The sequence below is a fragment of the Staurois parvus genome, unplaced genomic scaffold (genome assembly GCF_062004578.1).
Source record: "Staurois parvus isolate SC_StPar_1 unplaced genomic scaffold, SC_StPar_1.0 ptg000450l, whole genome shotgun sequence".
NCBI classification, from domain to species: Eukaryota; Metazoa; Chordata; class Amphibia; order Anura; family Ranidae; genus Staurois; species Staurois parvus.
Window position 1 is genome coordinate 4741230 of NW_028318246.1, and position 23224 is coordinate 4764453.

The window sequence follows — 23224 nt, forward strand, 5'->3', positions numbered from 1 at the left end:
ACATATATGATCATAAACACACTTGTCAGGGCTCCTACGCATGGAAATGTCGATTGCGATATACATGTCACATATCGCCGCGCACGCTGGAGAGCAATAATCCTCGCACGTAGCGCTAAGCTGATGACCTATAAGGGGCTTTTGAAGTGTCACCTATAGAAAATATAGGGTACTGTTGCCATTTCACGGGCGCACACAAATGTGAGGTTTGGCATGTTGGGTATCTATTTACTCGCCACAACCTCGTCTTTTATACTTTACCAAAAATGTGGGTAATTTATTGTTTTTTTGCCCCAAAATTCAGTTTTGTAACTGATATTTTGCATTTCCTAGCCTTTTGCGGTAATATAAAAAAATTGGAACTACCGCTATTTTATTCTCTAGGGTATCTAAGGTTTTGGGGGCTTTGTGTAATCTTTGGGCCTAAAATGATTTTTTAAATGTGTGCAAAAAAAAAATAATTTTGCATTGGAGTCAATGGGATGCGATTTTTCATTGAAGACAATAGGGGGCGTTTTAGCCTAGAAGTCAATGGGAGGCGATTTTGCATTGAAGACAATGGGACATGATTTTGTATTGGAGTCAATAGGACGCGATTTTGCAAGGATATCAATGGGATGCGATCTTGCATTGCATTCAATGGGACATGATTTTGTATTGAAGTCAATAGGACGCGATGTTGCATTGGAGTCAATAGGACGCGATTTTGCATTGGAGTCAATAGGAGGCGATTTTGCATTGAAGTCAATAGGATGCGATTTTGCATTGGAGTCAATCGGATGCGATCTTGCATTGCATTCAATGGGACATGATTTTGGTATTGAAGTCAATAGGACGCGATTTTGCATTGGAGTCAATAGGACGCAATTTTGCATTGGAGTCAATAGGACGCAAATTTGCATTGAAGTCAATAGCACGCAATTTTGCATTGGAGTCAATAGGACGCGATTTTGCATTGGAGTCAATAGGATGCGATTTTGCATTGGAGTCAATAGGACGCGATTTTGCATTGGAGTCAATAGGACGCGATTTTGCATTGGAGTCAATGGGATGCGATTTTGCATTGGAGTCAATGGGATGCGATCTTGCATTGAAGTCAAATATGATTTGTTTTCCTTTTGTTTTCCTATCGGCAAAACACTGATAACCCTCTTTTTGGCTGAGTTTCGATGGCCTCCTGGCTTTCCACATCACATATTCTAGGAGGCTCAGGAGTAGGAACTCACAGCTTCCAATGACAGAGGACCAAGATGGCAGCGTAGGACCCGGATTGCAGCCCCTGATCAGTGGACCGCAGCAGGGAAACACTGGGTTCACTGGGCAGCTGAGTATCTGAATTCAGAACAACACTGCATGAAACACTGCGGGTGGGGCGAGCGAGCAGCCGGCAGGAGGCGGCCAAACCCCTCTAGACACCCTCGCGTTCTCCTATATTGGAGGAAGTTTGAGCCTCTCCGCCTTCCGTCTGTGCCAAGCGCTGATTCGCCGGCTGCTGTCACGTGACGCTCTGCTGATGGTGTGGAAAGATGGCGGCGCCCTTGTGAACATGCTGAAATGAGAAGTTGATCAGTGATCGGTGGATGTGAGTGGCAGCGGCGTGTAGGTCGGGTGTGGGGAGCGGTATGTGAGTTGTCGGAGGTGCACTGCTCAGCTTTCCTTCCATAGTAGCAGTCTGGGGAGGGTGATGGAGGAAGGAAGGGGCTGTGTACGGTTGGGATTAGGAGGATAGGCGTGTGAAGGGGATGAAGTGCATGAAGATGTGGGAGTGAAATAACCGAACGGGGTGAAATTAACCACTTGAGCTCTGAAAAATTTACCCCCCCTCCCCTTCATGACCAGAGACTAAGCAATTTTTTTTTCTATTCAGCATTGCGCTACCTTTAAAGCGGAGTTCCAGTCAGTTTTGTGTTTATTAAAAGTCAGCCGCTACAAAACCTGTAGCAGCTCACATTCAATAAATACACACTTACCTGTTCCAGGGTCCAACGATGTACTCACCCGTGACGTCCCTTCTCTGCACAGCGCTGGCATCACAACTGTGGGCACCGGCTGTGACAGCTTCTGGCTTCACAGCCAGATGCCCATTGCACATGTGCAAGTCGTGCCGCGCATTCTGATTGGTCCGGCAGTCTTCTAGGACCTGTGTAGGTGTTCAGGAGACTGCAGGAGGAAGGAGGGGGCCTAAATTCCAGCTCACTTCGTCCCTGCAAACTGAGCCAGAAGTGGGAATGGGTACCTGTCAAAAACAGATATCTGTCCCACCCCGAAGGTGACAATAGAGGGGGAAGGAGGCAAACACTCTTGAGTGGAACTCCACTTTTACTGCTAATTGCGCTGTCATGCAACACTGTAAAATTAAATGTATCTAATTTTTGTTCCCCATAAATAGAGCTTTCTCTTGGTGGCATATGATCACACTGGGATTTTTTATTTTATAAATAAAAAAAACAAAATAAATTAATTTTCTATTCTCTGCTATAAAACATATCCACCAAAAAAAAATAATTTCTTCATAAATTTAGCCCAAAATATATTCTGCTTCATGCCTTGGGTAAACAGAAAATCCCAATAAATGTATATTGATTGGTTTGTGTGGAAGTTATAGTGTCTACATATATATGTACTGGAATTCTTTTTTCCGTACTAGTAACGGTGGTGCCTTGTAGTGGGACTGTGATAGTGTGGCGGGCAATCTGACACGGACATCTCCAATAACACTAATACAGTGATAATACTATATGTTGTCACTGTAATAATGACACTGGCTGGGAAGGGGTTAACCTCTAGGGGCAATCACAGTGTTAATTGTGTACCTAACAAGGTGTAAAGTGTGTACTGTGTGATGATTTTGCTAAGCAAAAACTGCCACAGTGCTGCACTCTGTAGAGAGCCCTGTGTTGTTTAATAACACAGGGCTCTCATCTGTCATTCACTCAGCGGGTCCTGGCCATAAATCATTGGCCGGGACCCACTGATCGGCTTGTGCTGTAGCAATTGACAGCACAGCGGGAGTGGCTGGTGCACACGCACCCCCTACCCAGAGATGCCGGATCATGTACATATACGCGATCCAGCGCAGCCAGCCGACCTGGAGCAGTATATCTACAGTTAGTGGTCTGGAACTGGTTAGAGGTTTGTAGAGATCATTGGCTTTTAAAGCTCTCATGTGGCTCCATCCCCCTCTGACACCACCATTATGACACACGCAAAAATGTGCCATCTGGCTCTGCTCAGCCTTTGGGTCTTGGCAGTCTGTTGGCACATCTGTGAAAGCACGGGTGATTTTTGCTACATGTGCAAAGACAGGAAAGGTTAGGCAGTTCCCTGATAGGCTGTGCAGCTGGACTCTCCTGTGACCCGAAGTCTGGCACATCTGCACATGCACAGGAGAGAATGTGAAATTCTCACCTAGGCATGAGACACAAAAGTGCTGCTTTAAAATAAATAAACTCCCGAAAAATAGAAAGTAATGTCCATGTGTAAGAGAAATACTAACTAAACTAAATTCCAGGCTAGAATTAACAAAGCTTAAAACTGCTCCCACCTCCCTTCTAACACCTATAGTTACTACTTGTAGAAGGAAGGTGGGTATACTTTCCTATTATCAGGGTGGTCCAGTTATGTGATCGGCTCCTAGCAGGTGGGTTCAAGGGAGGGGAGGGACAGCCAACAACAGATGCCCCATAGTAAGCCCATGGGTGGCTTTGTCTGGGTTAAATGATAGCTGACATTTAACCCATTGACTGTGAGCCTGGGGCATCAAGGACACATCACCATCATGTCAGCCTGGACTTGCAGGAGAATGCACCAAAGAATGGTACTTATTTATTAGGTGTTCTCTGTAGAATATAAAACATCAAAATGCATACCAACACTTATAAATGCAACGCACGTAAAAATGCAACACAACATGCATAAAAATGCGTGTTACTGAACATATATTTTCAGTGTGTTGTTCTGCATTTTTATATGCGGTATGGTGTAAATGATTCCCAAAATGCCCTAAAATCATCACTGAAAGAACAAAGTACAGGGTTTCCTTACTCTCATTCTTCAAGACATCATTAATATAATCAGGAATTCTATAGCGCCAACAGTTTGTGCAGTGCTTTACAATATAAAGGGGGGACAGTACAGTTACAATGAAATACAAGAGGATCAAGGCATTAATAAACAACAAATGATATTGTAAAGCACTGAGCAAACTGTTGTTGATATAAAAATCTTGTATTATAATAACAAATCAAAAATAATGTAATATATTGCAGCTTACCAATTATTAGATGTGGCGGCGGCATTAGCTTTCTTTTTTTTGTAGGCTTTTTCCCCTCTGTGTTCACCTGGTTATCTGCACAGTATCACACCTTCTGTAGTAAAGTGGCCCCACACTTGGTGAAGGAGCACAGGGGCCCATTTGGACAGTAGGATTGTCAGTCTCAGGGAGGGGGAGTGTTAGATTTACTAGCAGATTTAAATACACTAGAAAACTGAAGCCAAAGTCCAGCTCATACTGCAGTTATACATACAGTTACAGCAGTTTTCTTTTCTTTTCTGATAAAGGTTTTACATAAAGGTGATCATTGTAAACACCCCTGTCAGTAGTCAGTGGTTTCTCTCATCCTTGTAATTGATACATCTGCAGGAGGACTTGTTCTGTTGAAAAATAAGACTTGCTGGCTGGATCACTAGGTAAAAATATAGGAAAGAAAGCCTAAAAAGAAAAGTAATGCAGCCATCACATCTAAGAATTGGTAAGCTGCAGTATAATGGTTTATTTTGGGTTTAATACCACTTTAAAAGGGTCCTGCTCATAACCGCTTACAATCTAATAGCATGGGACTAGTGTTACAAAAGGTAATAACTGTGAGGGATGAGCTGATGGAAGAATTAAAAGTTCAAGTATTAGGTGGGGGCAGCATAGGCTTCCCTAAAGAGATGAGCTTTTATTAAGTGTTCTTGCATGGCAGACCACTTACTGTTATCTCACATATATATTCTTATTATTATAGCCAAATTTACCCCCCTAACTCCTCCCACAGTTTTTACACTACATAGAGAGTAATATACTGAAACATGCGGATTGTTCCCGATTGGTGTGCTATTACTTTGTGGAACGTTTCGCCAAATGGTTCACGAAATATCGGCGTTTTTGTGGTAAAATTGGTCCTATAGGAATGAATGGCGGAATGTTCAAAACTAGAGTGGGAGCTGAAAAATCAGGACATGATTTCTAAACTGCCATCACTCCCTCATTTTCAAACCCACCTACACAAATCGTATATAAAAACGTTCAGCTATCCCCGCTGCCACTAAAAATGTCCACGACTAAGCCATAGTCCTGATAGTTTTCACAATATGACCATTTGTTTGCAACTCACGCCGCCCATTAACATTCATTGAAACTCCACTCTAGCCACCTCAAATTTGAAGGGCAATTTCTAAACTGCGACTGTGCCTTCAATTTTAATATTTCAGAGACATTCTATGCATCAAAATGTAGGTCTGGGTCTTGTGATTCTCACAATATAAAGCTCTTCGCTGTAGGATTTATAGTTTTTAAAACTACGAACATTTGAAGACGCCAGTGAAGCTAGCAATTTGGAGCAGTTTGTTTTTAACCGCTCTTCTCTGCCCTATTTGAAATCTAATTTTGAATTGGTGACAGTTTGGCCGGCTTCTGGTTAAAGGTTTGGAAATAAGTTTTCTACAGTAGAGCATATTTGAGGTGATAATGCTGCTAATGTTTTTATAAATGTATGTTTTAATGTACCTGTGAAGCACTTTGGGCAACAACATTGCAATTAAATGTGCTACATAAATAATTAAACGTTGAAATGCATTTCTCGCTCTATCAAGCTTGCCATGTGCACTTTTTAAATTTGATCAATCAATTGGTTAGTGTAATGTTTACTATCTTTACTCCAAACACTCCACACAGTTACTCTGCGCACTCCATAAAGTTACTCTGCCCACTCCAACCTTTTCACAGTTACTCCAGCCACTCCAACCACGCAACAGTTACTCCAGCCACTCCAACCACGCAACAGTTACTCCAGCCACTCCACCCACACAACAGTTACTCCAGCCACTCCAACCACGCAACAGTTACTCCAGCCACTCCAACCACGCAACAGTTACTCCAGCCACTCCAACCACGCAACAGTTACTCCAGCCACTCCAACCACGCAACAGTTACTCCAGCCACTCCAACCACGCAACAGTTACTCCAGCCACTCCAACCACGCAACAGTTACTCCAGCCACTCCAACCACGCAACAGTTACTCCAGCCACTCCAGCCACGCAACAGTTACTCCAGCCACTCCAGCCACGCAACAGTTACTCCAGCCACACAACAGTTACTCCAGCCACTCCACCCACACAACAGTTACTCCAGCCACTCCAACCACGCAACAGTTACTCCAGCCACTCCAACCACGCAACAGTTACTCCAGCCACTCCAGCCACGCAACAGTTACTCCAGCCACTCCAGCCACGCAACAGTTACTCCAGCCACTCCAGCCACGCAACAGTTACTCCAGCCACGCAACAGTTACTCCAGCCACACAACAGTTACTCCAGCCACACAACAGTTACTCCAGCCACACAACAGTTACTCCAGCCACACAACAGTTACTCCAGCCACACAACAGTTACTCCAGCCACGCAACAGTTACTCCAGCCACGCAACAGTTACTCCAGCCACGCAACAGTTGCTCCAGCCACGCAACAGTTGCTCCAGCCACGCAACAGTTGCTCCAGCCACGCAACAGTTGCTCCAGCCACGCAACAGTTGCTCCAGCCACGCAACAGTTGCTCCAGCCACGCAACAGTTGCTCCAGCCACGCAACAGTTGCTCCAGCCACGCAACAGTTGCTCCAGCCACGCAACAGTTCTTTTTATAAATGTATGTTTTAATGTACCTGTGAAGCACTTTGGGCAACAACATTGCAATTAAATGTGCTATATAAATAATTAAACGTTGAAATGCATTTCTCGCTCTATCAAGCTTGCCATGTGCACTTTTTAAATTTGATCAATCAATTGGTTAGTGTAATGTTTACTATCTTTACTCCAAACACTCCACACAGTTACTCTGCGCACTCCATAAAGTTACTCTGCCCACTCCAACCTTTTCACAGTTACTCCAGCCACTCCAACCACGCAACAGTTACTCCAGCCACTCCAACCACGCAACAGTTACTCCAGCCACTCCACCCACACAACAGTTACTCCAGCCACTCCAACCACGCAACAGTTACTCCAGCCACTCCAACCACGCAACAGTTACTCCAGCCACTCCAACCACGCAACAGTTACTCCAGCCACTCCAACCACACAACAGTTACTCCAGCCACTCCAACCACGCAACAGTTACTCCAGCCACTCCAACCACGCAACAGTTACTCCAGCCACTCCAGCCACGCAACAGTTACTCCAGCCACTCCAGCCACGCAACAGTTACTCCAGCCACACAACAGTTACTCCAGCCACTCCACCCACACAACAGTTACTCCAGCCACTCCAACCACGCAACAGTTACTCCAGCCTCTCCAACCACGCAACAGTTACTCCAGCCACTCCAGCCACGCAACAGTTACTCCAGCCACTCCAGCCACGCAACAGTTACTCCAGCCACTCCAGCCACGCAACAGTTACTCCAGCCACGCAACAGTTACTCCAGCCACACAACAGTTACTCCAGCCACGCAACAGTTACTCCAGCCACACAACAGTTACTCCAGCCACACAACAGTTACTCCAGCCACACAACAGTTACTCCAGCCACACAACAGTTACTCCAGCCACACAACAGTTACTCCAGCCACTCCAGCCACGCAACAGTTGCTCCAGCCACGCAACAGTTGCTCCAGCCACGCAACAGTTGCTCCAGCCACGCAACAGTTGCTCCAGCCACGCAACAGTTGCTCCAGCCACGCAACAGTTGCTCCAGCCACGCAACAGTTGCTCCAGCCACGCAACAGTTGCTCCAGCCACGCAACAGTTGCTCCAGCCACGCAACAGTTCTTTTTATAAATGTATGTTTTAATGTACCTGTGAAGCACTTTGGGCAACAACATTGCAATTAAATGTGCTATATAAATAATTAAACGTTGAAATGCATTTCTCGCTCTATCAAGCTTGCCATGTGCACTTTTTAAATTTGATCAATCAATTGGTTAGTGTAATGTTTACTATCTTTACTCCAAACACTCCACACAGTTACTCTGCGCACTCCATAAAGTTACTCTGCCCACTCCAACCTTTTCACAGTTACTCCAGCCACTCCAACCACGCAACAGTTACTCCAGCCACTCCAACCACGCAACAGTTACTCCAGCCACTCCAACCACACAACAGTTACTCCAGCCACTCCAACCACACAACAGTTACTCCAGCCACTCCAACCACACAACAGTTACTCCAGCCACTCCACCCACACAACAGTTACTCCAGCCACTCCAACCACGCAACAGTTACTCCAGCCACTCCAACCACGCAACAGTTACTCCAGCCACTCCAACCACGCAACAGTTACTCCAGCCACTCCAGCCACGCAACAGTTACTCCAGCCACTCCAGCCACGCAACAGTTACTCCAGCCACGCAACAGTTACTCCAGCCACACAACAGTTGCTCCAGCCACACAACAGTTGCTCCAGCCACACAACAGTTGCTCCAGCCACACAACAGTTACTCCAGCCACACAACAGTTACTCCAGCCACACAACAGTTACTCCAGCCACACAACAGTTACTCCAGCCACACAACAGTTACTCCAGCCACACAACAGTTACTCCAGCCACACAACAGTTACTCCAGCCACACAACAGTTACTCCAGCCACACAACAGTTACTCCAGCCACACAACAGTTACTCCAGCCACTCCAGCCACGCAACAGTTGCTCCAGCCACGCAACAGTTGCTCCAGCCACGCAACAGTTGCTCCAGCCACGCAACAGTTGCTCCAGCCACGCAACAGTTGCTCCAGCCACGCAACAGTTGCTCCAGCCACGCAACAGTTGCTCCAGCCACGCAACAGTTGCTCCAGCCACGCAACAGTTGCTCCAACCACGCAACAGTTGCTCCAGCCACTCCAACCACGCAACAGTTGCTCCAGCCACTCCAACCACGCAACAGTTGCTCCAGCCACTCCAACCACGCAACAGTTGCTCCAGCCACTCCAACCACGCAACAGTTGCTCCAGCCACTCCAACCACGCAACAGTTGCTCCAGCCACTCCAACCACGCAACAGTTGCTCCAGCCACTCCAGCCACGCAACAGTTGCTCCAGCCACTCCAGCCACGCAACAGTTGCTCCAGCCACGCAACAGTTGCTCCAGCCACGCAACAGTTGCTCCAGCCACGCAACAGTTGCTCCAGCCACGCAACAGTTACTCCAGCCACTCCAGCCACACAGCAGTTACTCCAGCCACTCCAGCCACACAGCAGTTACTCCAGCCACACAGCAGTTACTCCAGCCACACAGCAGTTACTCCAGCCACTCCAACCACGCAACAGTTGCTCCAGCCACTCCAACCACGCAACAGTTGCTCCAGCCACTCCAACCACGCAACAGTTGCTCCAGCCACTCCAACCACGCAACAGTTGCTCCAGCCACTCCAGCCACGCAACAGTTGCTCCAGCCACTCCAGCCACGCAACAGTTGCTCCAGCCACGCAACAGTTGCTCCAGCCACTCCAACCACGCAACAGTTGCTCCAGCCACTCCAGCCACGCAACAGTTGCTCCAGCCACTCCAGCCACGCAACAGTTGCTCCAGCCACTCCAGCCACGCAACAGTTACTCCAGCCACACAACAGTTACTCCAGCCACTCCAGCCACACAACAGTTACTCCAGCCACACAGCAGTTACTCCAGCCACACAGCAGTTACTCCAGCCACTCCAACCACACAACAGTTGCTCCAGCCACTCCAACCACACAACAGTTGCTCCAGCCACTCCAACCACACAACAGTTGCTCCAGCCACTCCAACCACACAACAGTTGCTCCAGCCACTCCAACCACACAACAGTTGCTCCAGCCACTCCAACCACACAACAGTTGCTCCAGCCACTCCAACCACACAACAGTTGCTCCAGCCACTCCAACCACACAACAGTTGCTCCAGCCACTCCAACCACACAACAGTTGCTCCAGCCACTCCAACCACACAACAGTTGCTCCAGCCACTCCAACCACACAACAGTTGCTCCAGCCACTCCACCCAGTTACTCCGCCCACTCCAGTTGTAGACTACTGGTGGAGCCAAGAACACTTCACACAATTTCCCCAGAAATTGTAGATTTTCTAGTTATTATTATTATTATACAGGATTTATATAGCGCCAACAGTTTGCTCAGCACTTTACAATATAACGGGAGACAATACAGCAACAATACAGTTCAATACAAGAGGGTTAGGAGGGCCCAGCTCCTCGGAGCTTACAATCTAGGAGGATCTTTTAGAGATCGCCTAAAGGTAGCCAGAGTAGGAGATAACCGATTAGATTGAGTTAAAGAGTTGTAGAGGATGTGAGAAGCTCTGGAGAAGTCCTGGAGACCTCATGTTGCTTACCACAGTTTAGGTCTTATAATTGTACTGCTCTCTCAGGTGTGTGATGCGTGCTGCCATCCTTCAGCTCCTCTCTGGACACTCTCCCGCTCTGTGTTCCGGATTCAGAAAATTGACAAGGATTTCCTGCAGGTTCAGGATGGAGGGTCCGGCAGCATCTCAGGAGTCGGGAGAAACCATAATTGCCGAGGGGAAAGCCAGTGTCATCTACCCCAGTGCCAACCAAGTGTTCTACAACCCCGTCCAGGAGTTCAACAGAGACCTGACGTAAGTTGTAAAAAGAAAAACTGTGTATACAGTACGCAGGGAGGAAGGAGTTATCCTATACTGCAAAGCTTACATTCTATGAAGTCATGGAAAATATGATGTAAGCGTATAATAACAAATGAAGGACCTCAAACAGCAATATAAACGTTACATACATGGCACGGACTATTAAAAGCCAAAATCTTCTTTATCCACTTCAGTTATTGTACATGTATACCTCTTATGGATCAGAGCAAGTTTGTTTGCATTTCTGCTATGGGCCTGTTTATTGCACTATGAAGTAATACGTAAACAATTTTTTTTGTGGGGGTGTGGACCAACAAGGCTTTCTTACAGTAATTTACGTGTGTATATGCAAGTATATATGAGCGTATGCGCATAAATTGCAGCACTGACAGCTGGAAGAGGATGTAGAAGAGTTTTACATATGTATGCGCACGGGGACCAACGAGGCTTTCTTTTTGTTATAGTATTATGCCTAAATTATTTGTACTGCAATTTGTGCGTACATGCAAATATATACATGTACAGGCATACATTGCAACACTGACAGCTGGAAGAGGATGTAGAAGAGTTTTATACATGTATACGCATGGGGACCAACAAGGCTTTCTTTTTGTTATAGTTTTATGCCTAAATTATTTGTACTGTAATTTATGTCTGTATATGCAAGTATATATGCATGTACAGGTATACATTGCAACACTGACAGCTGGAAGAGGATGTAGAAGAGTTGTACGCATATGCACATTTACGCACCTATATGCAAGGTCTATATGGAACATAACTTGTGGGTTTTTTGTTTTTTACTCTGGATTTTTATACCAGTAAGATTCTGATTAAAAATATCAGTGAGTGTTTATATTGGTATGCCTGTGTACAAGAGACCTTATAGCAATCATTTACATAGTTAGTCTGGCTGGAAAAAGTCCATCCCGTTCAACCATAGGAAAAAAAAAAGTTATAATCCTATACCCACAGTTGATTCAGAGGAAGACAAAAAAACCGAGCAAAGCTCCTGCTGAGAAATAAAATTCCCTCCTGATCCCCCGAGAGGCAATCGGATATTCCCTGGATCAACTTTACCTATAAATGTTATATCCAGTTATATTCTCTGTATCCAAGAAAGAATCCAGAACTTTTCTGAAGCAATCCACTGAGCTGGCCAGAACCAACTCTTGAGGGAGTCTATTCCACATTTTCACAGCTCTCACTGTGAAGAACCCTCAATCACTCTCAGCCAAGGTTCTGTGGATAAATATCAAAAATCGGTAAACCATAAAATTTATTAACGTGAAATAACATAAATCCCCTAGATCCATCTCTAAAAACCAATTCTTATGTTTCCATGTGTACCTCAAAAAAAAGCAAAATAACTGCATATAGTGCATTACCCTCAATTATAACAAAATCAATATCAATGTGCACTTATGATCAAAAATGATAAAACTCATCAAAATCACCCGGTGTCCACTAAATATGGCTGAAATTGCTCTCAGGAGCAAGGAGCATCAACATACAAGGGAAAATGGATTGGAGATTGGATCAGTATGGAGTAAAGAGGAGCCATCCTGCATCTATTCATACTATTGGACATCTGTAGTCCGGTAAGGTGCTTGGTTTAGAAGGTGGTGGAGAGTGATTTTGCTTTTCACTAAGTGGTGTTGAAGAGGGGAGCACTGATCACATGTCTAAAGGATGACACACTATGATACGGTTTTTTTGGAGGTATCCCTTATATGATGATGATGAGTCCGTAGGATCGGCCAGGAGTGGATCCTTATGGGGAGTGAGATATAAAGCTAAAGTTTATTTTATTCAGCCATATTTAGTGGACACCGGGTGATTTTTATGAGTTTTATCATTTTTGACACATTGATATTGATTTTGTTATAATTGAGGGTAATACACTATAGGCAGTTATTTTGCTTTTTTTGAGGTACATATGGACACATAAGAATTGGTTTTTGGAGATGGATCAAGTTTATGCATGATAACGGACACGGAGGAGGTTTTTTTGACTTTGAAGGTTCTGTGGATCCCTAGGGTTCCTCCATAGGTGTCCCAGGAATTTCTTGGAGCTATGTCTGATTGACCTCCCATTTGATGGTGCCTGCATAACTCTAGGGCCAACCAATGCCACTTGGCAGAGCCAGAGGCATGGCACCAGTGATCTTTTTTTATTTACTTACAAGAGTTGCATTCTGACCAACATTGTAAGGGTTGTATTCTTCCCACCACCCAACAATATGAGGCATTTTTCCCAGCGATCTCTGATGAATTGGTTTTAGCAGGGGTTCCCTGAGACCTGAAATCTGTTTTAAAGGTTCCTCTGGAGTAAGAAAGGTTGAGAAAAGCTGCCTTAGAGGCTCTGTTTTTGATAGATTTGAATTGGCAGTAAAAGCATCAGGATGGCAGGAGTATTCTACCTATGTCCTGAGTTCTTTGATTTTGGTTTTTGGTGTACAAAGCATGCCTAAGATCCTCAAATGGTTAAAGAGACTATAATGTGGAAAAAATACAACAAATGATGAGGGTTTAATAGGCTGCTGCAGTGATGTGCACCTCTTTGTGCCTCTACATCAGGGGTGTCCAAACTATGACCCTCTAGGTGTTGAGGAACTGCAAGTCCCATGAGGCTTTGCAAGACTCTGACATCCAAAGGCAAGACACCCAGAGGCAGAGGCATGATGGGACTTGTAGTACTTCAGCTGGTGGAGGGCGATAATTTGGACTCCCCTGCTCTACATCATACATGCAGCAGGTAGCTCCGATGATACAGGCAAATAAACTTACATGCAAATCAAGACTTATCCTGTAAAAGTCATCTTCGATCCCACCCTTTACCACTTTATAAGCCTTCTCATTGATCCTTTAATGAGACATATGGCCTCATGGATCAGAAGGATGGCTGAATAGGTGATGATAAGCACTGACTTTACAAGAAGAGCTGAGCTTGCCATGTAAGTTCTGCTGCCTATATTATGTGATCTCTGGATTCACTGAAGTTAACCTGCTTGTGTGTCATTTTATATTATTCTCCGTTTGCACTTTTTACTGATATTATTGTACTTGCTCTGCTTCCTCCCACAGGTGTACTGTGCTTACGGAATTTGTTCGCATGCAGCTTGCCGAAAAAGGCATCGACAGTGAGTATTTAAAATTATTGCCCACGATACACTTTGTGCTACTATGCCCTTTCCTTTCATTTTTATGCTTTTGTCTTGCAGTCCTGGTGCCAGGTGAGAGGGAGAACAAGAAGTTGGTTGTGAATCTTTCAGATAATGGGGATGATGGTGATAAACCTTCCCTAGAGAATGCTGCCCCTTCCAGTCGCCGCACTGTCACTGTTGGGGAATCTTGTTCCGTAAGTTTTGTTTATACTTCAATTTTTTTATTGAAAAATTGTCATACAGTGGTATACAAAGAAATAGTAACCGTTTCCAAACAAATTGTTCTTTTCATTTATCCCTATAATCCCCTTTCTCAAATAAATATATGTAAATAAAATCAAATATACAAACGTGTAATAACACTCAAATTAGATGAGAAAATAAAATAAACTATAGTGTCCAAAAAATTGTCTTTTAAGCCAAGTCAGATCACTTTTTCTCCTCTTTTATAACTTCTTCTTGTGATATTCTAGATGGAATTTCAAATACGATGATCCAATGCAGAAAACCTAAAAAAAAATATAAACCGCAAATAGTGTATTACCTTAATTACATATAATTGTGCAATATGTGTCATGCACACTCCATAAAAGGTGTTCAAAACGTGAGAAAAAGAAAAAAAAAATTGTTTTATATATATATATATATACAGTTGCAAGAAAAAGTATGTGAACCCCTTGGGATTACGTGGAGTTTTGCATGAATTGGGCATAAAATGTGCTCTGAACGTCATCTAAGTCACAACAATAGAAGAACACAGTCTGCCGAACATAATACTACACAAACATTAGATGTTGCCATGGTTTAATTGCACATAACATGTAAACATTCACAGTGCAGGGAGGAAAAAGTATGTGAGGCCCTAGCTTAATGACTTCTCCCAGAGCTAATTGGAGCCAGGAGTGAGCCAACCTTGACTCCAATCAGTGTGATGATATTGGATGTGTTGCTGACGGCTGTCCTGCCCTTAAAAAACACACACCTGTTTTGGGTTTACTGGTTTCAAGAAGCACTGTCTGATGTGAACCATGCCTTGCAGAAAAGAGCTCTCAGAAGACCTACGATCAAGAATTGTTGACTTGCATGAAGCTGGAAAAGGTTACAAAAGTATCTCCAAAAGCCTTGATGTTCATGTGGCCACGGTAAGACAGACTGTCTACAAATGGAGAAAGTTTAGCACTGTTGCTACTCTCCCTAGGCGTGGTCGTCCTGTAAAAATGGCTGCAAGAGCACAGTGCAGAATGCTGCATGAGGAAAAGAAGAATCCCAGAGTGTCAGCTAAAGACCTACAGAAATCTCTGGCGCATGCTAACATTTTTGTTGACACATTTACAATAAGGAAAACATTAAACAAGAATGAAGTACATGGGAGGACACCACAAAGGAAGCCATTGTTGTCCAAAAAGAAGATTGCAGCACGTTTGAAGTTTGCAAAAGAGCACCTGGATGTTCCGCAGCACTACTGGCAAAATATACTGTGGACAGATGAAACCAAGATTTAGTTGTTTGGGAAGAACACACAACACTACGTGTGGAGAAAAAAAGGCACAGCACACCAACATCAAAACCTCATCCCCACTGTAAAACATGGCGGAGGGAGCATCATGGTTTGAGGCTGCTTTGCTGCCTCAGGGCCTGGACAGAATGTTGTCATTGATGGGAAAATGAATTCCAGAGTTTATCAAGACATTTTGCAGGAAAACGTACGACCATCTGTCCACCAACTGAAGCTCCGCAGAGGATGGGTGATGCAACAGGACAATGACCCAAAGCATACAAGTAATTCAACAAAACAATGGCTGCAACAGCACAGAATACGCCTTCTGGAGTGGCCCAGTCAGAGTCCTGACCTCAACCCGATTGAAATGCTGTGGCATGACCTTAAGAGAGCGATTCACACCAGACATCCCAAGAATATTGCTACACTGAAACAGTTTTGTGAAGAGGAGTGGTCCAAAATGACTCCAGATCGTTGTGCAGGTCTGATCTGCAACTACAGGAAACGTTTGGTTGAGGTTATTGCTGCCAAAGGAGGGTGAACCAGTTATTAAGTCCAAAGGTTCACATACTTTTTCCTCCCTGCACTGTGAATGTTTACATGTTATGTGCAATTAAACCATGGCAACATCTAATGTTTGTGTAGTATTATGTTCAGCAGACTGTGTTCTTCTATTGTTGTGACTTAGATGACGTTCAGAGCACATTTTATGCCCAATTCATGCAAAACTCCATGTAATCCCAAGGGGTTCACATACTTTTTCTTGCAACTGTGTATATATATATATATATATATATATATATATATATATATATATATATATATATATATATATATATATATACATACATACATACATACATACATACATACAGTGGGGATCGAAAGTTTGGGCACCCCAGCTAAAAATTTGTATTAATGTGCATAAAGAAGCCAAGGAAAGATGGAAAAATCTCCAAAAAGCATCAAATTACAGATTAGACATTCTTATAATATGTCAACAAAAGTTAGATTTTATTTCCATCATTTACACTTTCAAAATGACAGAAAACAAAAAAATGGCGTCTGCAAAAGTTTGGGCACCCTGCAGAGTTAATATCTTGTACTGCCCCCTTTGGCAAGTATCACAGCTTGTAAACGCTTTTTGTAGCCAGCCAAGAGTCTTTCAATTCTTGTTTGAGGTATCTTTGCCCATTCTTCCTTACAAAAGTCTTCCAGTTCTTTGAGATTTCTGGGCTGTCTGTCACACACTGCTCTTTTAAGGTCTATCCATAGATTTTCAATTATGTTGAGGTCAGGAGATTGTGAAGGCCATGGCAAAACCTTCAGTTTACGCCTCTTGATGTAATCCCCAGTGGATTTCGAGGTGTGTTTAGGATAATTATCCATTTGTAGAAGCCATCCTCTCTTTAACTTCAGCTTTTTCACAGATGGCATCAAGTTACCATCCAAAATTTGCTGAAATTTTATTGAATCCATTTTTCCTTCTACTCGGGAGATGTTCCCTGTGCCACTGGCTGCAACACAACCCCAAAGCATGATTGATCCAACCCCATGCTTAACAGTTGGACAGAGGTTCTTTTCATTAAATTCTGTGCCCCTTCTTCTCCAAACATACCTTTGCTCATTCCGGCCAAAAAGTTCAATTTTAACCTCATCGGTCCACAGAACTTGTTTCCAAAATGCATCAGGCTTGTCTATATGTTCATTTGCAAAGTTCAAACGATGATTTTTGTGGTGAGGACGTAGAAGAGGTTTTCTTCTGATGACTCTTCCATGAAGACCATATTTGTACAAGTATCTCTTTATAGTGGAATAGTGTACCACAACTCCAGTGTCTGCCAGATCTTTCTGGAGGGATCGTGCAGTCAAACGTGGGTTTTGAATTGTTTTTCTCACAATCCTGCGAGCTGTTCTGTCTGATATTTTTCTTGGTCTTCCAGATCTTGCTTTAACTTCCACTGTTCCTGATGACTGCCATTTCTTAATTACATTCCGAACAGAGGATATTGACATCTGAAAACGCTTTGCTATCTTCTTATAGCCTTCTCCAGCTTTGTGAGCGTCAATTATTTTCAGTTTCAGTTTTCTAGACAACTGCTTAGAGGAACCCATGGTGCTGATTGTTGGGGCAAGGTCAGATGAGTCTGGGCATTTAAAACCTTTGAGATTGACATCACCTGGTCTTCCCAGACGATGATTGAGAACAATCCATGACACTGGCAGGTCTCAGCTTGGCAAAGGGGGCAGTGCATGCTATAAATTCTGCAGGGTGCCCAAACTTTTGCAGATGCCATTTTTTTGTTTTCTGTTATTTTGAAAGTGTAAATGATGGAATTAAAATCTAACTTTTGTTGACATATTATAAGAATGTCTAATCTGTAATTTGATGCCTTTTGGAGATTTTTCCATCTTTCCTTGGCTTCTTTATGCACATTAATACAAATTTTTAGCTGGGGTGCCCAAACTTTCGATCCCTACTGTACATACATATATATATATATATATATATATATATATATATATATATATATATATATATATACATACATATATATATATATATACACATATACACACTCTAGATGTGCACCAACAAAATAACCCAAAATGCATGTAAACTATATCTCATTAATTGTGACAGTGAACTCAACACACTGCAACCAAAAAACAAGTGTGAATCCAAACAATTAGTGCAAAAGTGGCCACTCTAACCTAGTGCAACAAATGAACAATTACCCTATAGAGGTAATAATCCGCTTTACAAAGTGGTGGATGGCTGCACCTCCAAATTTTTCAAACTTCCTTTAAACATATATCCACTTTCTTTAGGCATATCTCCACATCCCTCATAAGGTAAAATAGGCAGTTAGAGGCTGAGTGGTAAAGATACAATACTTTATTTTATCCACTTACATAGAAAACTCCAACTTTCAGCTTGTGTAACAAGCACTTCCCTGGAGAAAATCGCATTTTCCTTAATCAAAGATGGCCGCACTCGTACTTCTGGTACAACGTAATTGCGTCATACGTCACGTGTCCCGACGCGTTTCGTCACTTCCTGGACTTTGTCATCAAAGGGATTCTGACGTCTAGGCGACCGTTCTTTTTATATTGATCTGCATATGCGGACAGGAAGTCATTCGCGCCATCTTAGTTCATGGAAGAATGCCCACATATAATCGCAAAAATGGGCAAACATACAGAATACGATACAAAATTTCTTAATTTAATACCACTACTACCACATACTATACTACATCTGACTCCTTCTAATCTATATAAAAACAATTTATATGAAACAATATCCTTTATTCAGCTCCACTACTCAGCAATATTATCAGTCTTTCTTAATTTCTATTATCATATGTCCTCACTTTTAACCATCTTCTAACTACCTTTATTAACAGCATCAGACGTTTTCACATATATTACTATATACTAACATTCCGAAAGTCCTCCCATATATAACTATCCTAAATAACTCCTTTTATTAAAACATATATTATCTAATAGACATCAAAAAGACATTTATATAATTATTAAAATCTATAGTTTCCACCTGCAAGGGGAAATGGAGTGCCTAATCATATGCATAGAACAATCGAGAACATGAAAAAAAATATATTATTAGTCAATGGCAATATATACAGAGAGCACCATCTCCACCAGGCAACAAACGTTCCATCAATCAATGAACATAGGCATTGCCATAGAAATTCACCAAAAGTATACAAACCAAATCAGGAGAAGGGGAAAAAAAGGAATTGAGAATAAAGAGCACAGGAGAGAGAAAAAAAAAAAGACAGTTTTGTTTGTTTAAACAAACCTGTTACGTTACCCTCAAACACTTTTATTACGTCCCATGTCCTTTCCTGCGTACCAATAACCCAGGTTCTTCCTGAACAGAGGCTTTGACTTCTGTGACTCAGAGTTCCACCAATCCCACCATCCCCAAACTATTGAATCTCAGCAACATTTTCATTGGTTTGTGGATGGCAGGTGTGCAAATTTCCAATATGACTATAAGGCTGGCCATACACTATAAAATTTTCTGTCCAATTTGTTTTAGATTTTCCTTCAACTATGTAGTGCTAGAGCCGGCCTAATTGGATACAATTAAAAGTGTTGTTAGGTTTGACCTCCTATTATTATATGGTTTTTGGTAAATCTAAAGCAAAATTCTCAAGAAAATTGTATAATGTTTGGCCAGTCTTTGTCTGTATAGCGAAGATCACTGGATAAGGGAGGAAGGTAATTATTAGAGCAGGTGAGCTGCACTTAGAATGAATCAAAGGACCATTGTACCAAAGATCAATTTCTCCATTAAATCATGGAGGGACATATGCAAGAACTGGCATTCCCACTGTCTCTCTGTTGGGAGTAATGCAATTTCCTTGTCATGAACATTATTGTGGGGCAGCATTGTAAACGCTTGATGAGATCTTGTTAAATATATGTGGGACTCTGGGCATAAGGCTGACCATACAATTTTCTGTGCAATTTGTTTTAGATTTTCCTTCAACTATGTAGTGCAAGAGCCGGCCTAATTGGATACAACTGAAAGTGTTGTTTAGGATTGACCTCATATTATATGGTTTTTGGTAAATCTAAAGCAAAATTCTCAAGAAAATTGTATAATTTTTGGCCAGCCTTCGTCTGTATAGTGAAGATCACTGGATAAGGGAGGAAGGTAATTATTAGAGCAGGTGAGCTGCACTTAGAATGAATTAATCAAAGAACTATTGTACCAAAGATCAATTTCTCCATTAAATCATGGAGGGACTGTAACGGAACCGGAACCCAGACCGCACTGAGTTTTTCCGTTATAGCACAACTTCCCCTGTCCGAACACCATCCACGGACCACACCCTTGGAATCGCTCAGGAAAATAGACAATACCCAGCTCCTACTAAAACAGGAAGCCAACTCCTCTTTATTTTACACAAAACACAGAATATATACAGAGGGCGGGGAAACACAACCAGGAACAAGAAATACATCATCAGCCCACCCTCTCAGTGGGAAGGGCTACAGTATAGGCAGGAAACACCTCATCACCCCTCCCCATCCAACCAGACACAGAACAATGGGATGCAACCATGTGGCAAAGGACATTGACCAACCCCCACACCAATACACAAACCATACATCCCATAATAGTTTGCTGCACAGGAAGACACAGCACCATGGGGGGTAGCACATGGTAAACAGACAATGGTCAGCCATGTGGCCTAGACAAAGTAACACACACTATACACAGGACTCAGACATTCACATACACACCCTGTAACCCTTAACAGGCACAGGGTGGGTTAAACATAATGATTTGGGGAGATGATACAGAGGTCCCCCGAAACCCAAAAGTCACTCCCGTCACAGGGACTTATGCAAGAACTGGCATTCCCACAGTCTTTCTGTTGGGAGTAATGGAATTTCCTTGTCATGAACATTATTGCGGGGCCAGAAATGACCTCTCCTGCGCTCTATGACCCAGAATAAGGGTGGATGGATGGAGCCAGAACTTGAAAAATTCGACCTTCAATGCATATAGGGTTGTGCAGCTCTAAACAAGGCTAGGGAAGCCCGACCAGTACTGCAAAGTGAAACAAGAAAGAAAGTGCACCAACCTTGTGCATTACCTCAGTACACCATAATTTTATTAAATGCAGAATGATACTCACAAACAACAAAGTAAATCAGAGCTCTGATGAAGGGATGCCCTTCGAAACGCGTCAGAAATAATCTGAGTGTCTACCCCTATGATGTGACTCGCACAGGCTTCACATTTCTAAAGTTCCTTTGAGGACTTACATGCTTGAATGACTTCGTTGTTTGTGAGTGTCATTCTGAATTTAATAAAATTATGGATTACTGAGGTAATGCGCAAGGTTGGTGCGCTCTCTTTTTTATTTCCCTTTGCATTATTGCGGGGCAGCATTGTAAACGCTTGATGAAATCTTGTTAAATAAAGGTGGGACTCTGGGCATACACTATACAATTTTCTGTCCGATTTCTGCCCAATTTCCTTTATATTTACCTTCAACTATGTAGTGCAAGAGCCGTCCTAATTGGATACAATTGAAAGTGTTGTTAGGTTTGACCTCCTATTATATGGTTTTTGGTAAATCTAAACCAAAAATCTCAAGAAAATTGTATAATGTATTAGCGCAGCAGCACTGTAGATCTGCTGATTAATATGTTTTCCCTTTGGCAGCCCTATTGGAGTCTTTTTTTTTTTTTTTTTTTTTTTTTTTTATAGGTGGACTTGAATGAAGTGCTATGCTGCACTTCCTACTTCACTGAGTGTCAGTAGGAGCCATCTACTGACAGTTGGGGTTTGATGGGCCCCAAAATATACCATTAAAATTCACTTTGTGTATATTTTTTTATGCTTACAACGCATATTGTAAAGCATGTTTTCCATCAGAGTCAAATTTTTTTTCTCTTTAACAATCTCTTGGTCCTTGGCTGGACAGCCAGAACAGGAAGGCAGTGTGATGGTCAAGTGTTTCCCCTCACTTTCATTCCCGGTGACATTGGTGATCTGGACAATTATTATACAGGATTTATATAGCGCCAACAGTTTGCTCAGACCTTTACCTTTACAATATAACAGGAGACAATACAGCAACAATACAAGAGGGTTAGGAGGGCCTGATCCTTGGAGTTTACAATCTAGGAGGATTGAGAACTGAGATTATGGTGAATCCCAGTTATGGAGACACAGACATCAATAAAACCCTGAAAGTGTTTCTAACCCCTTACTACTCTATCCAGATCTGAGAAATAGTTTATCCTTTAGTTACTTTAAAGTGGTTGTAAACCTCATAAATGAAATATGAACAAAACATATCCCTCTATAGTGACTACTTGTATAAATCCAGTGCTCTAAGTATCATTTCTGTCTGCTGCTTCATTCCTCTGCTATCTGCATGAGTCGCTGACAAGTTTTCCTGACACCAAAAGATTAAAAGGTGACAGGGGAGGGACCGTCAGCAGAGTGACTGCCTCAGCTCTGTTCATGTGTGCTGTGCTTAAGGGGGGGGGTTCCTTTCCTCCAGTCAGCTCTCTGAGCTCTCCTCACTGACCTCTACATTGTGTAATTTCAGCTCAGACAAACTATGTAGATGTAGAGAAGAGCAGACTGCAGATAAACTTATGTAGGAGGATTTGTTTCATCTCTGTGTATCACCTGAGGCCAGTAATTTTTCTGGATATATGTAAGGGTTTAACCACTTGCCGACAGCAGATAGCTGAATGACAGCTTCACTGTGGACGGCCATTTCTGGGAGGACGTCATACGACGTCCTCCCAAAATGCGCTCTCCTGCGTGCCCCCAGGGCCCTCCCTGATCGCTGTGTCCTACGGACACAGCTGATCACGTGAGGTGGTAAAAGGCCAATCACAGCGGCCTTTTACCATGTGATCAGCCGTGTCCAATGACACAGCAGATCACCGGTAAATGCAGTTGCCAGTCATCGGCTGCATTTTCCTCATGCTGTCACAGCGTAAGGAAAAATATTGCCGATAACCAGCATTTGCCAGAGGAGGGATCGGCACCAATCATCCATGCCCTGATGATCAGTGCCCTAATGATCGGTGCCCATCAGTGCCACCCACATGTGCCCATCAGTGCTGCCCAGTCAATGCCACCCATCAGTTTCCATCATTGTTGCATATCAGTGCCAGCTCATCAATGCCGCCTCTCAGT

The 23224-nt window shown here is 43.1% G+C and overlaps 1 protein-coding gene across 3 annotated transcripts in view; it reads left to right on the forward strand.

Moving 5' to 3' along the window:
- The first annotated feature begins 1475 nt into the window (after positions 1–1475).
- TRMT1 (tRNA methyltransferase 1) overlaps positions 1476–23224 on the forward strand; it is a 53414-nt gene continuing 31665 nt past the window's right edge. The window contains exons 1-4 of one of the 3 annotated variants that reach the window (XM_089688701.1): positions 1476–1582; positions 10612–10839; positions 13933–13988; positions 14070–14206. In XM_089688701.1, coding sequence (XP_089544827.1) covers positions 1581–1582; positions 10612–10839; positions 13933–13988; positions 14070–14206 — 423 coding nt within the window. In that variant the 5' untranslated portion in view covers positions 1476–1580. Of the gene's footprint in view, positions 1621–10611; positions 10840–13932; positions 13989–14069; positions 14207–23224 lie in introns of all 3 variants that reach the window. The other 2 variants (XM_089688703.1, XM_089688702.1) reach the window with 2 other exon arrangements.